The sequence below is a fragment of the Stegodyphus dumicola genome, chromosome 1 (genome assembly GCF_044657685.1).
Source record: "Stegodyphus dumicola isolate Sdum_Otavi_A_Nest chromosome 1, ASM4465768v1".
Taxonomy (NCBI): Eukaryota; Metazoa; Arthropoda; class Arachnida; order Araneae; family Eresidae; genus Stegodyphus; species Stegodyphus dumicola.
The window spans coordinates 206,869,276-206,890,697 of NC_140768.1; the positions used below are offsets into that span (position 1 = coordinate 206,869,276).

At 32.8% G+C, this 21,422-nt stretch overlaps 1 protein-coding gene across 1 annotated transcript; it reads left to right on the forward strand.

Annotated features, from left to right (window-relative positions):
• The first annotated feature begins 1,574 nt into the window (after positions 1 to 1,574).
• Positions 1,575 to 20,296, forward strand: LOC118197160 (uncharacterized). Its single transcript, XM_035368666.2, has 2 exons — positions 1,575 to 1,705; positions 14,289 to 20,296. The coding sequence occupies exons 1-2, from the start codon at positions 1,643 to 1,645 to the stop codon at positions 15,270 to 15,272; spliced, it is 1,047 nt and encodes a 348-aa protein (XP_035224557.1). The 5' UTR covers positions 1,575 to 1,642; the 3' UTR covers positions 15,273 to 20,296.
• The last annotated feature ends 1,126 nt before the right edge of the window (positions 20,297 to 21,422 follow it).

Below are 21,422 nucleotides of genomic sequence, written 5' to 3' on the forward strand. Positions count from 1 at the left end.
AATTACATTGTAGTTCATATATTAATCAGTTACATTGTAAATGAATTATGCCCAACTCTGCAGGTAACAATGCATCACTAAATTTTTCTTTGTATAAAGTAGCCAAGCATTGCATTTAATTAGGTAACTTACAGGTCATTATAATGAGATCCACGACTGTTGTCATCAAATATTCACCTGTATTTTTATTTCTTAAATTTTATACCAAAATGTAAAACGCCCCACCAGTGGCCGAATGGTTAAGATGCTGAATACTGGTTTTGGTTCAAATGCGAATGGGCTGGGTGCATGTTAGTTTTCGTGGTTTTCCTCGCGTAAAAATAATAACCAAAATGCAAAATGTGTTTTATATTTGGTGTAAATATGGTATTTTTTTCTTTATGAATATACAGTATTAAAGCCCCGTATTTGAACAAATAATCTGATCATGATGCTTTTCTTCTTCCTGAATATTACTTCAATTGAAAATACGATTTTGGAGTAGAAAAACATTTTTACTACCCGCATAAGTTGCGCATAGAAAGGCGCTTTAGATTTTGTAAAGCTTCTATGGCTCAATGAAGTTCGACACTAGTACTTGTTCATTTTTATCTCCTCTTCCCCCATATTGTTAATAGATTCTACCTAAAAAATAGCAAAAATAAACAAATGAAAACTAAGAGAAATAAAATTATTGCAGTTTGCAATGAAATAATATTTAAAAATGGTGCTAATATTCGCACGCGCCCCCCCCAACCAAAATAGTGGTAAGCGACACTGACTGCCTTACCGAAGGACCCGGTTTCGAATCCCGAAGTCTTCTCGAGAGGTTGGTGTTAGGGAAAGAGGGGCAAACCCTCGAAACAAAGTCCGTCCCGAATTTTGATGGAGTTTGTTTCTTTTTTCTGGAATTTGCTTTGTTCGGTGGGATGTTTTTAATTTTAAAGAATTGATTTTAATTACTTTTATAACCATATTTTAATAATATTAAATAATAATAACAGTCATAAATAACAATATTAATGCTAACTTAATCTCATAATTCTTAATTGCGTAGGCCTTTACGTGGTTTTACGTGGCTTTCTATCTAAGAATTTTTTAGATTTCTTATGTAATAACTATCACTTAAGAAGTTGTAAACTAATTTATGCCTTCATAAAAGAATTATGAAAATGAACTAAATGCAAAAAAACTGAAAGTGGTTAGAATTTTTTATTTATTTATTTATTTATTTTGGCAGCACTAAAGACTAGTGCGATCGAAAATATCATTAAAATACACTGAAGCGCAAATGATTAATACGCTGACCTATTGATGCGATTTGGAATTCTTTAAACTCATTTCTGTGTTAGTACATATATTGCAGCAATTTACTTCCACTAGTTCTCTCCCGAAGTTTTATATTCTTAAACACGGCAAGATATGCAACAGACCTCAAAAGCCGCTATTCATATTTTTCCACCTGAGTTGAACAAGCCATGTTGGGGTATAAAAAAAAAATATTAGCCAAGTAAGCGGAAATGTCGATGGTTTGTTTGTGACACATAAGGGTCAAGAACAAGTAGGGGTTTGTTGGGCTGTAAGCTTCGTTAATCGGATAACGTAATTAATTAACCAACAGTATTGCGGAAACGGTTTTCCTGAGTATAAAAGTTACCCAAATATGAATTCAATGCTTAGAAGAAACTTTACGGAAGCCAGGAATGAAACAGAAATGAAGCTGTTGGTAAGCTATAATTTCGTCTTAGATTTTCTTAAGAATAAATTAGTCAATTAGTCAAATTGACAGCTTCGGAGTCAAATTCAACTTAATGAAGTTTCACTCTGAAATTTTATGCAGAAATTAGCTTAACACGAACAATCTGGATGTTGAGAATACGATTATGATTAAGATAAGTTGACAAAAGCATAAACAAATGGAAAAACAGGTACTCTTCTGTTATCGGGACCGGATTCAGAAATGTATGTAATCATGTATGGGTGGATGCATGTGTTCATGTATGCACATATGCATGCTGTTTGTGTAATCACAGACCTACAAAGACACGTTACTATATACATTACATATCTGAATACGGTCCCGATAACAGATGAGTACCAGAAAAACATTAGCATTGACTATAAGAGTATTAAGGAATTAGAATTATTTTTTATTACTATCTGAAATGAAACTTACGTTCTTACCTAGAAACTACAAATATTATATTTTGTAATTTTTAATATCAATATGGTTGTTTTCTTTGGGTATTGTGTGTTTACAAATTAATTTCTTGTTTCCTAAAACTTATTAGTAAAGTTAAATTTGATGAAAAGTCTAAAAAATTGGTTTTCACATAATTTCCCACAGGAAAAAAAATTAAAAAAGCACGTATTCATAAAACGCGTTATTTTTAAACTAAAAAACTAAAGCTTTTGAAAACTGAGATTTTTGAATTTGAAAAGTCCTACAAAAGGCAATAAAACGAAACAATGCATAGTATTTTTATATACTAGAAGGTATAACTAATATCTGTAACAACATATCATTTTATATCAACACAACATTTGTAAAAATCATATTTACAGATAATATTGAGTAGGAAGTATTACAAGTTTCCTTATATTTCTCACTTTCAGAAATAGCACAATTTTAGTTTATATTTATTGCATATGTTTGTCTTTATATTAATGTATATTTAGATATATAAGGTATAGTTTCTCTTTTACTTCGTTTGAATGGATTGCAATAAGTTCTGCATAAATTAATTCATCGTAACTTTTAAAATTAAATTACTGTAATAATATGCTGAGCGTAAAATGGATATGGAATTAATTTTAAATCCATTGCTAAGCGTTAAATTCTTTATCAGAGTAGATATCTGTGTATTTGTCTATTAAAAAGAAATTTTTAATATTAACTCACAAAATCAGTTCATTTTAGAAAGTTTTTAACCTACCGATTCTGTTCTCAAAAAGCATTCATACGGCAGTGGAGAAACAAATCACTATCATTTTCTTTACGTATTACGTCAAATTACAGTTCATTTTTGACTTAATTCGACAAAGTCATAAGATAATTGAATAATAGTATGTCGACTTTTAATCGTAATGTGTTAAAATAAAAAATGAAATTTCAAAACTGAACTGCTGTAAAATTTAATAAGTAATTAACAGCTTCGGTGTCAAACATGGATAAGTTAATCTATATATATAAAGAAGAAAGTATGTTTGTTTGCCCTCTAATAACTCAGTAACTGCTATAGCTATCGTCACCAAACTTTCTACAATTATTTTCTGGGTCCTGGAAAAGGTCGACGTCCACTCTTTTCCAAAAAAACAAAAGCTAAAATCAGAGATATTAATGAAAACTCGGAAAACGATACTTTTTGCCCTAATTTTTCCGAGAGGCAACAGTCTCGCAAGTTGGAGATGAAAATCTGATTAAACGTTGTTGTAACTGCTCGCTTTCAAATCCTGGAGTTTGTTAATAAAAAATTTCGAAGTTTTCCGATGAAATAAAAATAACATCGCCGAAGATTAAATACATTATTATCGATTCCAAGAATTCATGGGAAGCCATTTCGACTATTCTCGTCTTCATACGATTTTAATCAGCCGAGATATTAATTAAAAACTCAGAAACCATTAATTTCCGCACTCATTTTTCCGAGTGGCAACAGTCTCACCGTGTCGGAGATAAAAATGCTTTTTTTCGAAAAAAGTGTTGCAACTGCTCGCTTTCAAATCGTAGAGTTAGTTAATCAAAAATTTGTAAGTTTTACAGAATCTATACATATAAAGAAGAATGTCTGTTTGCGTGTTTGTTTGTTCGCTTTATTGATTTCTGATTAACTATAATAAATTTTTTACCACATTTAATCGACTAAAGTTGTATATAGGCGAAATATTGGATGGAAACTGTGCTTTTTCGACCATTTGATTAGAAAGACGAAAATTATTATTAAAAACTGCGAGCCGTTTTTGCTGATATAATAAGTGAGAATAAGCTTATTTTTGTATCGAAATTTTTTATGTGGGTTCCATATCGCATCAGATTGAAAAATGTATCACTATAGATCTTATTTTTTGCATCGTTATTAGACGAGGATTACAGCGGCATCGTTCGCTCTGTTGTTAAATATATCACTCTCAATTTAACTTAACTGCCATCGGCTATATATTTGAAACACAAATAACCTTTGCTCACCAGCGGCTGAGTTTATCAGGTTCAATGTTCCTTCTAACCTTCTTCGGGAACATGCAAGGACCTGACTCGGAACAGAGAGCTTACTAAAGCTATGTTCAAAACTGTGGGAAGTAAACAGGATACACAAGAAGGGTATACTAAACCCTTTATTTTTCTCTATTTACAATGACTTCCGTACTTCGGAATACACCGACCCGCTACTTGGGGTCAAAACGTAAAAGTATAAAAATAAAACTAAACTCTAATTTAACTTTAGAATAATAAACGTGGAAGATTAGCCTTATACTAACAGGAAGCGTATGTAGTCCAGAGAACTGTGAACACTACAATACGTTTAAAATTTATCAAGAGGATTTAAACCTCTGGCCTGGAAGGCAACAAGCAACTGCGTAACTTCTAAGGTAAGCGGCCTGCTTCGACTCTCTGCTTCCTTTCTCTCGCTTGGCAAAAAGCCACAACTTAAATACTTGGCGTTCGCCAGACAAACTTTGCATAAAAACCTTAACGCTTATAATTCTGGCCGGAAGTAGAAAATAAGAAGTGATAGTAAAGATTTAAAATAAAATAAACGTTAGTAAAACTTAAGATCCTTACAAGTTAATGGATTGGTTGCGTATGGATTCTCTTGATTTTTTTTTATGAACAAGACCCGACTTTCTATTAAAATGCCCTCGAAGGCATCCCTCCCTTTAGAGAAATCGATAGTCCTAGTGAGCTTTTTTTAAATGCCTTTCAAATAATTAGTAAGAAAATTTATTTTTAATAGTTTAAGAAATGAATCTTTTCACATTATAAGGTACAGTCTTCCTCTTTTACGCATGACTTCGCTGTATAATTGGAAGCAAATTCGACTCATATTCGACAGTTCACGGTTCGAGTCCCGTCGAGGGTACGGCGCATTTTTGACGTCGCCTCCTGAAAAAGCTCCTAATGACTCTATAATATCATTGATAACAAATAAAGTGGTATGAAAAAGGTTTTATAGCTTTTTTCACCTCTCATCAGCCCCAAAATATCAAGATAATGAGGTAAATATTGCTCAACAAACATTCATTCAATTCCTAACTAAAATCACTTATAAACTTATATATAAGTGTTTAATCCGCTAATTATCATTAATTTACAAGTTGTATGTGTTCTTAGAAACTGCATATGTGCATATTAAAGAAAACACTCCAAAATAAATTAATGCACTTTAAAAGCTAAATTAAACTCAAGAATGACGTTTCTGCTTGGTTTTTGTTCCCTATATTCTACAAAAAACTAATTGTAACGTAGGACTACACTAGATAAATAAAGGTAACTGAAATTTATTGTTCACTTGCATTTATTTATCTACCGTAGTTAAATGAAATTACACAGAACAATAATTAAATCTTCGCCATAACACTAAACAAAAAACTTAACGAGCTTAGCAGATGCTGATATAATAATAGCTCATACAATGTATGTTTCTTTGTAAAGGAGAAAGTAGTATATTTATAAGTCCAACTAGATTTGTTACTTGTGAATTCGAAGTCAACTATAAACTGAAACATAGGAAATAGGCTTCCTTTCGCTTTCTAAAGGCAATGCGATTTAAGCATTGCCTGAAAACGTATAAGGAAGATTTGAAACTCTAATTTGTAACTGCTAAAACTTAAAGTTTTGTCTTAATCTCTGAACAGTCAGATTCGAATTTTCCAAGATAAAAAAACTTAAACCTATTTCAGTGCAATTTAAAATTTTTTGAAATTTTGGACTGATTTAAAGTAAATGAAGAATTACTGGTCATAAAGAAAATAGGTAGCCTGAAGTTTGTCTGAGTTGGTACACCAAATATAAAATTTATGTTAAGAATCTATATATTTTCAAGTAATACGTGTTATCATGTGATCATATCTTAACAATTTATCAAGGAGATCCGTAGAAATTAAGTATGCTGAATAAACAAACAATTTTGTTCATTGAAAATAAAATCGGAATTCATTTTTGTGATATATGGAAACAGAAATTCCTGTACACATGGTAAAAAAATAATATAGTGAAGTTATACAGTACAGATAACTCTTAAGTCCCCTTTGGTAAGAAATGTTAGAGATTAAAATAATGTGAAAATGCGTGATGTGGGCTTCCTTGTACGGCCTATTAAATTATACACACGTTTTTCTGCATTTCATTTAAATTTATGTCCTCGAGTTTTATAAGAGATATATTTCTCGTTCATTCAATTCAGTTCTCATTTTGCGGGAAGGCAAAAATACATAAAAAATCAAAACATCTTCATTAAAAATTGTACAATGCGGTAAAAACCTAATATAAAAAACGTAGGTAAAAATAGTTAAAAATCATTTTTTTACAATTAAAATTGCAGTTTCTATGCAGAAACAAGCAATTCGCCTACTTACAGAAAGACCAATTCTTTGGAGCACAAATTCGAAAGTTAACTTTTGATCTCATTGGACAAAAAGACGGTAAAGTTGGTGCAACAACTGACTTACTTCACTATTCTAATAAAAGTTTGAAGTTTGAAATGTAAACATTTGGCAACCTCTTAATGCTAGAGCCACTTAAACTTTTAAATTGTTGATAATTCTACAGCTATTGCATTCAGATTAACTAAAGGCATAAGCATTTTAACCAGAATATAAGAACAACATAATTCAATCACTTTTAAAGCAAAAAATGCACAATTTAACAACATTTAAGAATTTTTAAAAGTGAGCTCACAGAGCCGGGTAACAGAGTATATACAGGGTGATTTTAAATTGTTTTTACAAATTAAGAGGGATGATAGTACTCATCCAGATCAGCAATAGTTACCATAGAACGTAGGGTCGCATTCCATTCTGGGAGGCAGAAAAGAAGACTATTAGAATTCGAACCTCAACTTACAACAGTGTTGGGAAAGCGTCTGAACGAGACCAAACGTTGCGCGATCAGTTTAGTGAAAAACTCACAGAGAATGCACAAAATGGATAAAACCGAAAACTTGGCTTTCGAGTGCCAATTCGAGCTCAGACTTTGATGGCAAACACTCAGATGCCCATCTCTGATTCGCAAGGGCTCAACCTCGCAAACGATTGCGAACGTTAATTATTTAATTCAAGGGCTGAATATTATCAACTAACTACAACTTCCGCTGTATGCCGAGCAATTCTGCCCCGTTCGACATCTTTTGTCCTGTGCTTCTGAACTTACTGTACTGTTCTCATTCTACTTGAAGCGCCCATCTATGGGATACGAAGTTCTGACAGCAGGAACACAGCATGAACTTTTCATGCTAATCTCGGCATACAGCGAAAGTTGGAGTTAGTTGATAATGTTCAGCCCTTGTTTAGATAATTAACTTGTTGTAATCGTTTGCGAAGTTGAGACCTTGCGAACCAAAGATGTGCATCTGAATCTTTGCCATCAAAGTCTAAGCTCGAATTAACACTCGAACGCCAAGTTTTGGGTTTTATTCGTTTTGTACACTCTTTGTGAGTTTTCCACTAAACTGATTGCGCAGCTTTTGATCTCGTTCATTTTCTCTCCCAACATTACTGTAGTTCAGGTTGGAATTCTAATATTCCTCTTTCCTACCTTTCAGAGTGGAATGCGACCCTATGTTGTATGGTAATTAGTGCTTATCTGGATGAGTACTATCACTCCTCTTAATTTGTAAAAACATTTTGAGTCACCCTGTATATATATATATATTGAATTGTTTAGATTTTATATTTAATCCCTTAACAAGGATACAATTAATAATATTATTGAAAAATTACCTTGCTTTGACCCCAATTTACTATTAACTTTAGATGCTTTAAGTTTATATATAGATATATAATATGTTTGGTGGGGCAGATTGAAACGAAAAGGAGAGGTATACAATCACATATTACACCAGTCCCATACGCAAAATTTCAACGTTTTACGGTTACTCATTTTCGAGTTATGTGAGAGACATACATACGAACCTACGTACGTCACGAATAAATCTCTTCTGAATCTATTTTGAATTCATTTTACGATCTGTTTTGAAACTAAGAGTCCTTTATTCTACTCGTACGTACAGATTTCATGCAAAACAAAATCAGTCAAATGGATTCGAGAGTGGTCAAAATGGATATTTTCGTTGATATATGATACCGAAAAGTTTTCGCAATATTTTCTTTACTTCGTACAAGGAAGTGAAAATAGTTACTTTTAAACAAAAATACATATAGAAAAAATTTTGTTTCCTTTTTTTTTTCTTTCTATCTACGAACAAGAAGTGGAGAATACTTCAAACAATGTAAACATTTTAAACAAAATATGATGAAAGTAAAAAATAATTCTGCAAAATACATTTAATTATAAATTCAAAGATTATTGTTCTTGTCACTCTATCCACCCATGTATTACAATAAACCATAAAACAACCTTTCGCAAGTGTCACCGACATAAGGTATGCATACGAACAACAACGCATATCTCTAATTCACTGTGTGATATCTGTGTCGAAATATCTTTTGGAGTCACGAAGAAAAAAGAGACGAGCAAATGTTGAATGAATAGAAACCTACTCTTCTTCAAGTAGGTCATAGGAAATGCTCTTTAACATAAAATGAATGAAACAAAAGCGCGAAACGTATACTAGTGCTTTATGTCTGTCTTAGATAAATTGGCTTTATCTTACGAGCATACATTAATAACGTTAAACACCACTTTGTCATCCGCCTCTTCTTCAGAAAAGCATGAGAACTTCGTCAAACAATAACGATGTTTACGCAAACGGTTTCGAAGGACTAGTTGCAAAATAAAATTTTATTGACTAAGTTGGTATTTTTAGTCAAATTAAACGCCGCTTAAGTATCCGAAGTGATAGATCTGTGGGCTTTTCAAAATATGGATTGCTTTCTTGTTGTTAATAGAAAATGTGGATTTGCTATCTTAAATGTGAATTTGCTTGGGAAAAAAGAATTAGCATTTTATTCAAATTTTCAAATAAATTGTAGCATAACAAGAAATTATCTCATCCATACCATACTTGTTCTTGTAATGTAAGCGGTTAACATGTCCAACGAGCAACTCAGATCTGGCTAGGATACAACAGATTTCTCCTGTTTCCTGGTCCCAAAATATATTTAAAAGTCTACATCGCTGTCCAAAATATGATTAACGAAATCTCATCATCACATGGATTTGGTCGAATGGATGTCTTCCCTCTCTCCACTTGCCCTTTGGGTACTGTGCATTCACATGGAGTGGAATAATCACACGTTGTAAGTTTTGTTTCATGGTGTGAAAGATTAGAACGTCCTATTAACATTGGAAGATCCAAGGTTCGAATCTTGACAACATCATGGTTGATTTATTACGGTTCCTGTCCGAAATACATAGCATTTTTTACAGCGTGATGTGATTGTTGGTATGCATCCAGGGAAAACATATCAAATAATCACTCATTACTTTAAATAAAACAGAAATACAAATGGACCTTTTTTCCTACTTCGGCATAATGCTATGGTTCTAAATTATTTCTATCATTAAGAATCGAAAATGCACTAAACCCTGCATGGTAACGCCTTCCCTCTGAGCACCATGAAGGATTTTATCCGGTCATCATTACCTCGTAATTTAAGATAGTTTCGCTTTCTTACATTGTTTAATAATATAAATGTAAGTTTATGAAAGTAGAGATTAAAATAATAAACTAAAATAGTAATTAAGTAAATATACAAATTTAGCTAATAAAGGCTCCCTAAATACATGTTTTTATGACAAATCCAAAACCACGGCCGCTCAGAGGTTTGACAGCCCTGACAAGTGTTTCTGAGAGCACAAACAAACATCGGTGTTGAACGTTTGGGTTATTTGATTAAGGCAAAGCAGACGAGGGCTATCTGCCTAAGGGAAGAGATGCCTTTGTGGAGGACTTTCTAAGGGAAACTGGCACATGCAAGTTATACACGGTGAAAACCACGAAAACCCCCATGCAGCCAGCCCGTTCGCTGTGCTGGAGCCTCGGATCGAACTACCAGTGTTCAGCTCGGCCGCTAGTCGGCCCATCTTGCTAGGACAACCATCTCCACTGAATATCAAAATCTTTTGAAACTATGGGTATCATATGACAGAGGATTAAGTATATATGTTACCGTGAAAGACCGAAATTGGAGAATGTCGACTTTCACTGGAGAATGTAAACATTCACCAAATACGTAGGTGAAAGATCGAATATTTCTTTACATTCTTGTACGTTCGGACCGTCACCGGTGTATGTCGACAATCACAGATATGCTCTGTAGGTCGAAATGAGAGGAGTATATGTACACGCTGCCATTCCAAAAGGAAGTGTTCCACAAATAAATGCAGTTGTAAAAGCAAGGTTCTCTTGTGCAATTCAAAGTGTCATAATAGTTTAAGTTGTTGCAATAAATAAGATTTGAATCACATAATTTGGTAAGTTTATAACTTCTATTATTTTCCTTTCTCATTTTGAATGTACTGTGTGTTTTAAGTTCTTATATTCTTAAGTTCTTATTCTGAGTTTCAAGTGCGTTTATTCGCGAATGAGTTAAGGAGAAGGAAATATAATATTCTTATATGTTCAACATTCACCATTAGTACATGGTGAATGTCGAGATTCACCGGTGTAAGTCAGAAATAAGAGTATTTGGAAAATATTTCGTACATACACCAAGCGACTACACTGGTGTGCAAAAATTAAGGTCGAAGTCGAAAAATTAGCATATCAGCTGAACGAAGAGGCAGAGCGGACAGAAAGACCAATCAGGAGATTAAGTAAGGTGATGTACGGTAGCACATGCGTATATATGCAGGTAGACGTAATGGGGGAGTGTCTGAGTAGTATAAAGCATGTTGTCGGTGTAAGATCAGTATTTCTGGCAAGAGATTGCACGCCGTATAGCAGTTAAAATCACACCGAGTTGCTGCCTCAGCGAGAAATGGCGAATAATCAATCTGTTAGACGACATCTGGATGCTTTTACCCGAGGTCGAATCATTGGGAAGTTGGAGGAAGGCCGCAGTGTGACATGTGTGGCTGCAGAGTTCGGAATTGCTCACAGCATCGTTTCACGACTTTGGAGACAATTTCAAACTACAGGAACAGCTATCCGGGGGTTTAGTAGTGGTCGTCCACGAGGAACCACACCTGCAGATGACCGGTATATTGCCTTATAGGCCAGAAGAAACAGGCGGCAGACAGCGGGAGAAATCGCTAGACACACGACGCAGGCGACTGGACGACCGATATCGCGTTTTACCGTGGCCAGAAGACTGCACGGTGGTGGTCTGTTTGCACGACGCCCTGTAGGGTGTGTACGTCTAACGCCTGCCCATCGGAGAAGGCGTTCTCTGTGGTGCCGGGAACACCGGAATTGGAGAGACAATGAATGGGGACGAGTACTCTTTACAGATGAGAGCAGATTCAGTCTGAGTAGCGATTCTCATCGCATACTCATCTGGAGAGAGCGGGAAAGCCGCAATCATCCCTCGAACATCATTGAAAGGGACAGGTATGGAGTTGGCGGTGTTCTCATTTGGGGAGGCATCATGCTTGGTAGTCGTACAGACCTTCACATCTTAGACGCAGGTTCAGTCAACGGGACCCGTTATTGTAACGAGATTCTTCTTCCATATGTGCGTCTTTTTAGAGGCGCTCTGGGTTCGCAGTTCCTTTTCATGGACGACAATGCACCATGTCATCTCACAGTAGCTACCGAACAGCTCTTAGAGAGTGAGGATATTGAACGTATGGATTGGCCGGCACGATCTCCGGATTTCAATCCCATCGAGCATGTATGGGATTTTCTAGGCAGACGCTTGGCAGCTCGTACCTTACCACCAGTAACGATTCCGGAGCTTCGATTGGCGCTGCAAGACGAATGGGCAGCAATGCCTCAACAACTCATTGACACCCTCATTCTCAGCATGGGCAGACGCTGTGAAACCTGCCTAGCAGTCATATCCCCTATAAAAGACCGGATGGTTCTTGCTGGACACCCATCACAGGGATGTTTCGGCCTTCAGTCGCATTGCGCTCCATGCTACTTTTTCAATAAAGCTTCTTTTTATCCCTCTGATTTCTCTTTTAGTAAGTGTTGCTTACATTACTCATGTCCTTACGTATTGGGGATCTTACGGTATTAAATGTGTTGATTTGGAAAGCTTTTGTACAAAATTATATTGAAAAAACCGTCTCGTCCTTAATTTTTGCACACCAGTGTATGTGAATGTTGACATTCACCGGTGAAAGTCGACATTCTCCAGATTTCGGTGTTTCACCGTAACATATATACCACGAAGGGTATGAATTAAAATATTTTCAGAAAGTGCCCGTCGCTATTTGCTTTGATAAATAGGATTCTGTTGTATGATGTATAATTTGCTAAGTTAAGATCTAAATTGCACTCAAAACAGATGCTCACAATGCACATTGCTGTTGTAACGTAGTAAGTACCTATTTTGAATAACATTCTTTCAAAATATAGGATCCTAATGAAATTTATTTTAGTGTTATGAACACAGAGAATATTAATATTTTGTAATTTTTCATAAATTATATAAAAATATAATACAAAGTAAGTTTCTTTCATATATATAAATAATACTGAATTAAATGAATGCAAACTAACTGCAGGTCACTGAATTAAATAAATGCAATACTTAACTGAATCAAACTGATCACTGAGTTAGTTAAATGCCACAATATTGAATTAAGTAAATGCACCTTATGAGTAACCTTATGCAGTCATTGCAAAATTACTCATAAATTAACTTCCTACTTACTATTATATACCTACATTAGTATAAGAAAATCGTTAAGAACATATTTAATGTTGGCAATTCCGTTGAAATCTCTTATAGCGACCGCCGCTTAAAAAGACCAATATTTCTATGAATGTAAATTAGCATCGACGGCCAATATACCTCTATAAGACAACTTCCTCGACAGAAGAACAAACTGCTTGGAAACCCGAATGATTGTCTAAGAGATTGCATTTTTATTTAATTATTAAAATAAATCCTAAAATTCCGATTTGTATGAAAACTTAACAATTTTAATTTTCAAATATTCATTAAAATTTATTTCGATTTGAAATAAGCTACTAGTTTTCGTTTCTTACTTTAAAATCGAATGTGAAAAGAAGCACCTATTTCTTAAGGATTTCATTAATAGAATATAAATAAAAAATTAAAAAAAAAAAAAAAAAGGAAAATCTGAAATGTTTCAGATTTTAAATTACGTCCAAAGGGGAGATTTTTAACATTTCTTGTGTTACATTCATTTATTAAATATCATGTTCTTCCCACTTAACATAAAATTCAGTTCAACAGCAACATTGCAAAATAGTTTTAAAATGAGCATATGTTTAGAATTTCCGATAAAGAGACTCGCGCGCTGGAGATAAAAATGTTTTTCCTGTACAACGTTGCTATGGCTCGCTTTGACATCCTTGAGTTTGTTAATTAAAAATTCGTTAAAGTTTTACAAAATATGAAATCGATAATAAAGCAAATTCCAAATTTCAAATTTTGTCTTCCACATGCCCCTATTCGTAGGAGGATTACGTCATTCAAAATTTGATGGCTCTGTGTACAGTTTTTTATCACAATGCGAGAAATATACATACATATATTTATGCTGGTGTTTCATTATTTAATTTCATTAAATATAACGCAGGGCGGTAATACTTTGTGGCAACAGTTTGAAAAGTGATTCGTCGTTTGTAGTGAATCGACGCAAAATCGCAAAACGAAAACAATAGTCCTTCAGGGACAAAGCTCCTTTGGACTAACAATAATTATATGAGTCCCAAAAAGTGAAATAAAGTCTTTTTATCTTGATAAATAAATAGTTATCTTTTGAAGAAGAAATACTTCTGTGGGTAAGATTTATTTTATCTAAGAAATATTTATTAAATTACATACGGTAAATCACAAACAATATTCATCAGCTCATAGTATATTTTTATCCAGCATAACTTTGAAATTTCATACTAAAAATGTTTTAAACCGAAATTTATAGTTTTTTACGCGTCATCTAATTTGTATTGTTTTCAGGTATAAAAAAATTATATTCTTCTAATACTCCAGCATATAAATTGTCTTAATCCGTTTTTGTTGCATTTTTTTCTTTTTTCTTCTTTTTTTAGGTATATCTAATATTGATAATCACTACTGTATCTGGAAGTATCACTTATCCACATTTGTTCTACGGTGGCTACAGCTATGGGTTTCCATCCTATGAAGCTCAGAAACATTTCAACAAAGCAAAGTACGAAGCACGAAAAGCTCATGATCTTGCAAAACTACGTGCTGGTATATATGGTCTAGGTGGCGGATTGTATGGATATAGATATGGAAGCCCTTTTTCCAAACCCATATTACCATTATCTCTGGAGCTATCAATTCCTCACATAAGTAGTTTTCCATCAATATATGGCCATAAATATTTTCCAAATTTTCATCTTGGTTTAAGTCACACTATAGGAAAATATCCTCTAATGTACTTCCATTCCCTTCCATTGGAGTCTTCAAAGCACTTGCATTCTCAAAATTTTGAATATGGTAAACATTATACTTATACACACTCAAGCTTTGGATATCCTTCATTGTTGATATACTCCTCGGGAATATCAAGTTCATATTTCTTTCCCTCTACAACATTCAAAGGAAAATCTTCACATGGACATATTGAGGCTACTCTACCCATAAAGTACCACAGTTTGAAACAACCTATTTTTCTAAAAGAACCAGCTGTCTTTGGAATTACTCACTCTACTTTCCATTTTCCTAAAGATGATATTATTTACGGAATAAGATACAAAAATTTTGTAAAATCTCCAGTGACCAATAAGGTATCAAAGAGTGCAGTGTATACTCATGGTATTCCAGGAGAAGGCTTTGTACTGTATAAGTCTGACGATTCGCATAAACCACATATGGATTCAACCTTCATAAAGAATATACACGCCGGTGATATCCATCATAGTTTACCAATCCTTGACTCAAGAACTGTTGAATACAAAGATTTAGGCCATGCATCTCCAGGAATAATTATTGGTGAAATACATGCCGATGATCTTGATTTACTTGCATTCGGATCAGGCATAAAGCAAACTGAAAAACTAATTTAGGGCTGGGCTTAAAAAGCACGTTTACATCAATTGCATGAATAAGTTTTGGATTATTATATAATTGCTGTATAAATAAATGTAAATATAAGCACCTGCTAGTTTAATTCTAGACAAACTTCAGCGTAAATACTGGTACTTAAATGCCTAATTCGAATAAATATTAGAAATAGAAATCTTCGTGAATATGTGCAGCAGTATTATTAATAATATATGATTTCTATAGTAGCAGTAACGAAGACAATTATTTAAGAAGAGTGTGAAAATATAACACAAATTAAAACTGACGAAACTAATAACAGAATACAATAATTTTGATATGAATTTATGTAATATGAACTTGTGTAATCTATAATATTGTATAATAATATATCAGTTAATATATTTTAGACATACTGGGTAATCAGCAAATTAGGAGCATGCCATTTTAGGATCTATGAAACTTGTTAAGTAAGGATTCATAAAAGTATTAATATAACTAAAGGTACTATTATATCGCTTAGGATATGGACTGAGTTTATATCAGTACATTATATTAAGTATTTTATTTTACAATAAATTGCATGTATTGGGAACCGCAATCTTTTAATCGCTCTAAAATGTGAAAGAATATGGTTAGAGCCCCTTATATAAGAACTATGATTACATGTGCACATGTTCCCATACACACACACATATATATATACATACACATACATATATACATACATACACACACCATATATACATACATACACACATATGTATATATATATATTGCCTAGACAATGAAAAGCTGCTGTTAATAACTGCTTAAACAATAAGAAGTGCTTGGATTCTAAAAAGAGACTGAACAAAAATAAGCAACATTATTCTGTCAATCCCCTCTGTGTACATGGAATTTTTACATTGCAGTATGTAGTAGATTGTTTTTAGCCTTTTAGGATATTGTTCATTAATATTACTTTTATAGTTGAGGATAAAGTGTATCCTTTTTCCTGAGGGTAAAGGTGTAATAGTCTCAACTCATAATCTTTATAATCTTTGGTAAATGAAGTTCTTCAAAGAAAAAACTTAAATTTCTCATCTTTCGTCATCTAATTTAGTATCCCAAATTTGTTAGAAAAAACACAGAAAACTCGGTTTTCCTAATATATGATAGGCTGCGATGCCAGAGAGTGACACCAAACACTTGGAATGACAAGTAGAGCGCTAGATACTTTGAGGTTTAAATATTCATTAGGAAAATTTTTGTAATATTTTTAATTATTTTTGAATGTGTTTCTTTTGAAAGATCTTAAAATTTATCTTACCATAAAAGTCTTGCTGACTAAACTATACTTTCTCAAGCGGCTTTCAGAATTTAATTGAAACTTTTGCTTACCTTTGACTCGACTAATAGAACCGCTATAACCCCTCGTAAATTCGAATTTTTCTAATTATTAAAAGTTTGAATTTTCCACACTAAAACGTCACGCTGACAGAACTATATTTCCTTCAAGCAGTTCAGGATAAATGAAATTTTTTGTTTATGATTATCTCCAACTTAATTAGAAGCACCTAAAACAATTTATGTTAAGGCTTTCTGTGCTTAAGGTTATCACTGAATTAAAATTCTATTAACCAGTAAAAGTGTAAATATGTTTTACTATAGAGAGCATGATGGCTAAATTGTACTTCTTTAAGCACCATCCAGAATTAAGTGAAAACGCTTGGCTTCTAATTATCATTGACTGAATAGTAGACAGTATTCAAGCAAAATGTTTATAAGATATTACCTTCTTCCTTTCTGCATGTCTTCATGGTATAACAATAGCACACTCGGCGCGTATTCGAGAGGTTCAGGTTCAAGTCCAGGCGAGGGCATTGCTTATTTTTCATGTGCTCCTACTTCCAAAAAATCTAATGACTCTATAAATGAGTCAATATATAGTACTTAAAGCTCTCATTGAATTCAAATTTTACTACTAGTACTTTTTACTATCTTAAAATAATCGTTTATGGGTTAATTAATTTATCTTACCAAAAGGATTATAGTTACAATGCCTTCAAAGCATAGCTAGTAGTCTTAGTCATTCATCACAAGAGCAAAATCATTTGTAAATACAGTAGTTAAAATTATTCTTCCTCTATCCTTCTTATCAGATCCGGAATTTTGTATTTTCTGATTATAACTGAGTTGAAAAACGGGATGTGACTCGGAAGACAAAGCTCACATTTTTCTTTATTTTCATGTTAAGCATTAAATCTGTTTATTCTTCAGTTTGTCACTGTTGTTGCAACCTTAAGAATTTCGTATTGCTTATGTAATTTCAATGTGTTATTACGTTCAATGGGTTATTAAGAGTATAAAGTTTTAGCATAGCCAAAATATTTAAATAATACAAGCCACAGTTAAACAATTGATTTAGTGTATCAGGGAGAAATATAAGCCTCTTCAAAAGAATAGAGATGAAAGTAACATGCATATTGCTTCCATACTTATTCCCTTAATAAAACAAATTTCGCAAGTTAGTTCAAACTTTAATTCACTTAAATAAAAGCAGATTTCCATGTAGCAAGCATCGTAAGCTCAGTGCTCTTTGCTACCCATAAAGGAACATGCAAAGAGTGTTAACTTAGTAATAAACTGAATAACTCTATTAACAGTACTGATTAAAGAAAATTGACGACTAGATACAATTTTTGATTTTTCAGTTGTGACTTTATTTTATTGTAGAGTTATTCTGAGTAAAAAAGAATTGGTATTATTCCCACTCCATGAAAAATGCACACTAATAAAATTCAAGAAATGTGTACTAAAATTTTTTATGGAAAAATTTAGAATTAGGTCTTTTTTTATTTCTACCTAACCCCTTTCCCTCAATGGTTAAAAATGCAAACAATAATAATCTGCACACTGGGTAACCAGCCATTGAACTGTGATGAACTCACATTTCAAGTAACGAGTTTAATTAGTAAAGGGTACTTAAAGCATGTCAAGAGAAACCAAACAAGCACTTGTCACTGTCAGTTTAAAGCAGGAAACATTTGATAAATACGTATTAATTTTCACTAGTGAAAACTAAATTAAAAATGAAAGACTGGAATCAAAATGTATTTAGACAAACTCAGATGATACTCAATGCAAAATTAAATAAATAAATAAATAATTTTTTTGTTTAAATAATAAAGTTAGTGGATTTAATGATTTAAAACTACTTGAATAAATATTTAAAATATCTTGCAATAACTGAACTATATAAACATGACATAATGGTTAGAAAAAATAAAATTTCGGTACTTTTCCGTTTTGCCGGCGCAAGCGATAAAGTCGCTAATAATGGTGCAACCGATGCCAAACGGAATATTCTCGCTGGTAACCTTTACGCCTCATTTTCAAAACAAGTCGCAGCTTTTTCTTATCAGATTGATTGTTTCTTTCAATACTGACATATAATTACATAGAATTTTTATCAGATAGTTTAGTTTTATGTCCAAGGCCATTTTCGGTAATTAAGTCAATTAGGATGCAATCACAGCGCTTACCCGAAGCCGAAAATATAGAAAAGGTAAAGTCAAGAGTTAAATTCATCAATTCTAATATGAATGACTTAGCGAAGTAAAGTACTGCAGTTTTACATAATTTCTGAGTAAGCTATTCGTACGAATTAAAATATTTCTTGCATTTAAACTTGTGTTCCAAATTAAGATTTAACTTGAAACTAATGTAGATAATTACTGAGAGCATTAGATTTTTGTAGAGAGTAGTTTACGTGATATGAGATCGCTTGGGGTTACGTGATATGAACCGGCGAATCAGGATGCTGAACCATGAAAGCGTAGTAAATTCCTAAATTAATGTCTTTTTACAAATTTATTGTCTTTATTTATCGGTTTTTTATAAAATTTTAAGCGATATTAAAATGTTTATGCCTTTAAAAAAAGAATTCTTAAAACTAAAATTTTTTTAAATATTTTTTATGTGTATACTGTATGTTGTCACCAATAAAGTCTGCTTGGCGAGATTTGCGCCGGCGAAACGGAAAAGTACCAAAATTTCTTAATAAAATAAATAATAAAAAATTAATAAAATTTTTACTCTAAAATAATAAAAATGCTTAATAAAAAATTTTTAAATAGTTTTTAAATTTTAGAAAACTAAAAAGAAATATTTGGAATAAGGTAAATAAATTACAATGCTAATATTTATACATTGAAAATGAGTTGGGATTCTGCAACATATATTTGATATTTCTTGACTAAGTTTTTGCAATTACGTATGAAGCAGATTTTGTAACTTAATTTTAAACTGCTGTTGCCATATTTATTATTTAGTTCTAAGCACGCAAATTTTAAGAAAGGATATTAAGTTTTCAATGTGAATTTAAATATTATGTCAGAAATGTTGTGTTATTGTCCATGATTATAAACCCAATTATAGATACATATATATAACATTTTTAACATATTTCTTACAAAAAAAACCTTTTTTAACGTATTTGAGTCATTTTTACAGATAACATAAAATATATTTATGCATATGCGCTTTTCATCCATAAAAAATTACAAAAAAAACTGTCTCTTGTTAGACACATCTGCTTTAATAATTTGGGTCTTAATTTATGCGGCAATATGCTATGATCTAATTTTAAGTGGCTAAATATAAAAAATTATACATCAATTTGATTAATAAAAATTTCAGTTACAATCCTATGTAATAAAGGTAATAAAATTTCAAATATAAAGCGTCATGAAGTGAATGCAGATTATTATCAACTAAATATTGCTCATTTCCATGCGTATCATTCCGCCTTTCTCATGAAATATGAATTTATCATTTGCGGTCACACAAAATGCTTATTTAGTTTTACCCTTTTACGCAGACTGAGATGATTGACAGCTTTTGTTTCAGCTATCCATAGTTACAGAAAGCAAGACAGCTGTTGAATTTGTTTCATGTATTTTCCCCAACTATTTTTATTTGTTTTATTCTATTATTGTTCAAACTAACACAATAAGACGTCATTTAACACAGGCAACTTTCGAATTAAAAATTTGATTATGAACTATGTATTCATTATCATTGCTCATGATTTATGTTATTTAAATGCTTATATTTCTGAATTTTAGTATGGAAAATCTTTATATGAAAGTATATTTCCTGTGATTCTTTTCTTGTCTAACTAATACAAATTTAAAAATCGTATTATCATACAAAATAGGACTCTGTATTAATTTCATTTTGAAGCAAAACAAAATAAATGTTTTGTTTATCTTTCTTCGTGTGTCTTGTGTGCGTAACTCTTGCGTAACATTTGATATCAATATATATATTCATATTACAGATATAAAATTGCGTTAATATACGTTAATATATAATACTGAACGAAATAAAATGAATATTTTACCATTTATGTTGATATTTAGTCTTAAATAACGGACATTCTATAGCTTTAAGCGAGGAGCTCAGAAGTCGAGTCTGTCTGGGTACAGGTCCTAGCCAGAATGCCACACTCTCCAAGGCGATTTATTTCATAAGAACAAACACTGCAAGACAGGAAGAAGTGAATGGAACACCAGAACTTCACCGCTGGGGGAAGGTGTACAAATATAGGACCATCGCAATAACTATACAGCACTTTTGATGGACAGCATCCCCGAGGGCACATCCCAGATTCTTCCGCTCATCTTCCTCAATCGCCAAACTATCCTAGAAGATTTTCAACCCGCCAGTATTTTAAGTGCCTCTATGCCGTGCTTTATAAGTATTTTACACTTATGAACATCCATGCCCTCACCATGATTTGATCCTTGGCCCATTGTTACGGTGGCATTAGAGCATTGCGCTTATATAAAAATTACTGTGTATTTCCAAATAAAAGCCGATCGGCGCATACTTCGAAAAATAGTTTTCAGCCAAGATTTAGCTGAAATTAAAAACCCGTGTACAAGCCGAATTCAAAACTTCCAAATAAATCCGGCCTGTTCTCCCATTTAGAAAAACTAGTCACTTGGCTAGAGTAGATCTAGCAGATGAACTGAAGGTGACCACCAAGTCCTCATCCGTTCAAAAAATAGGCGAGGTAAGGTTATTAAAAAATATTGCATGATATGAACGGAAATACTATAAACGGAACGAAACTGATCGTCCCTATTAGAAGGATAATTGCGATGTTAATGGTGAAATGCAGA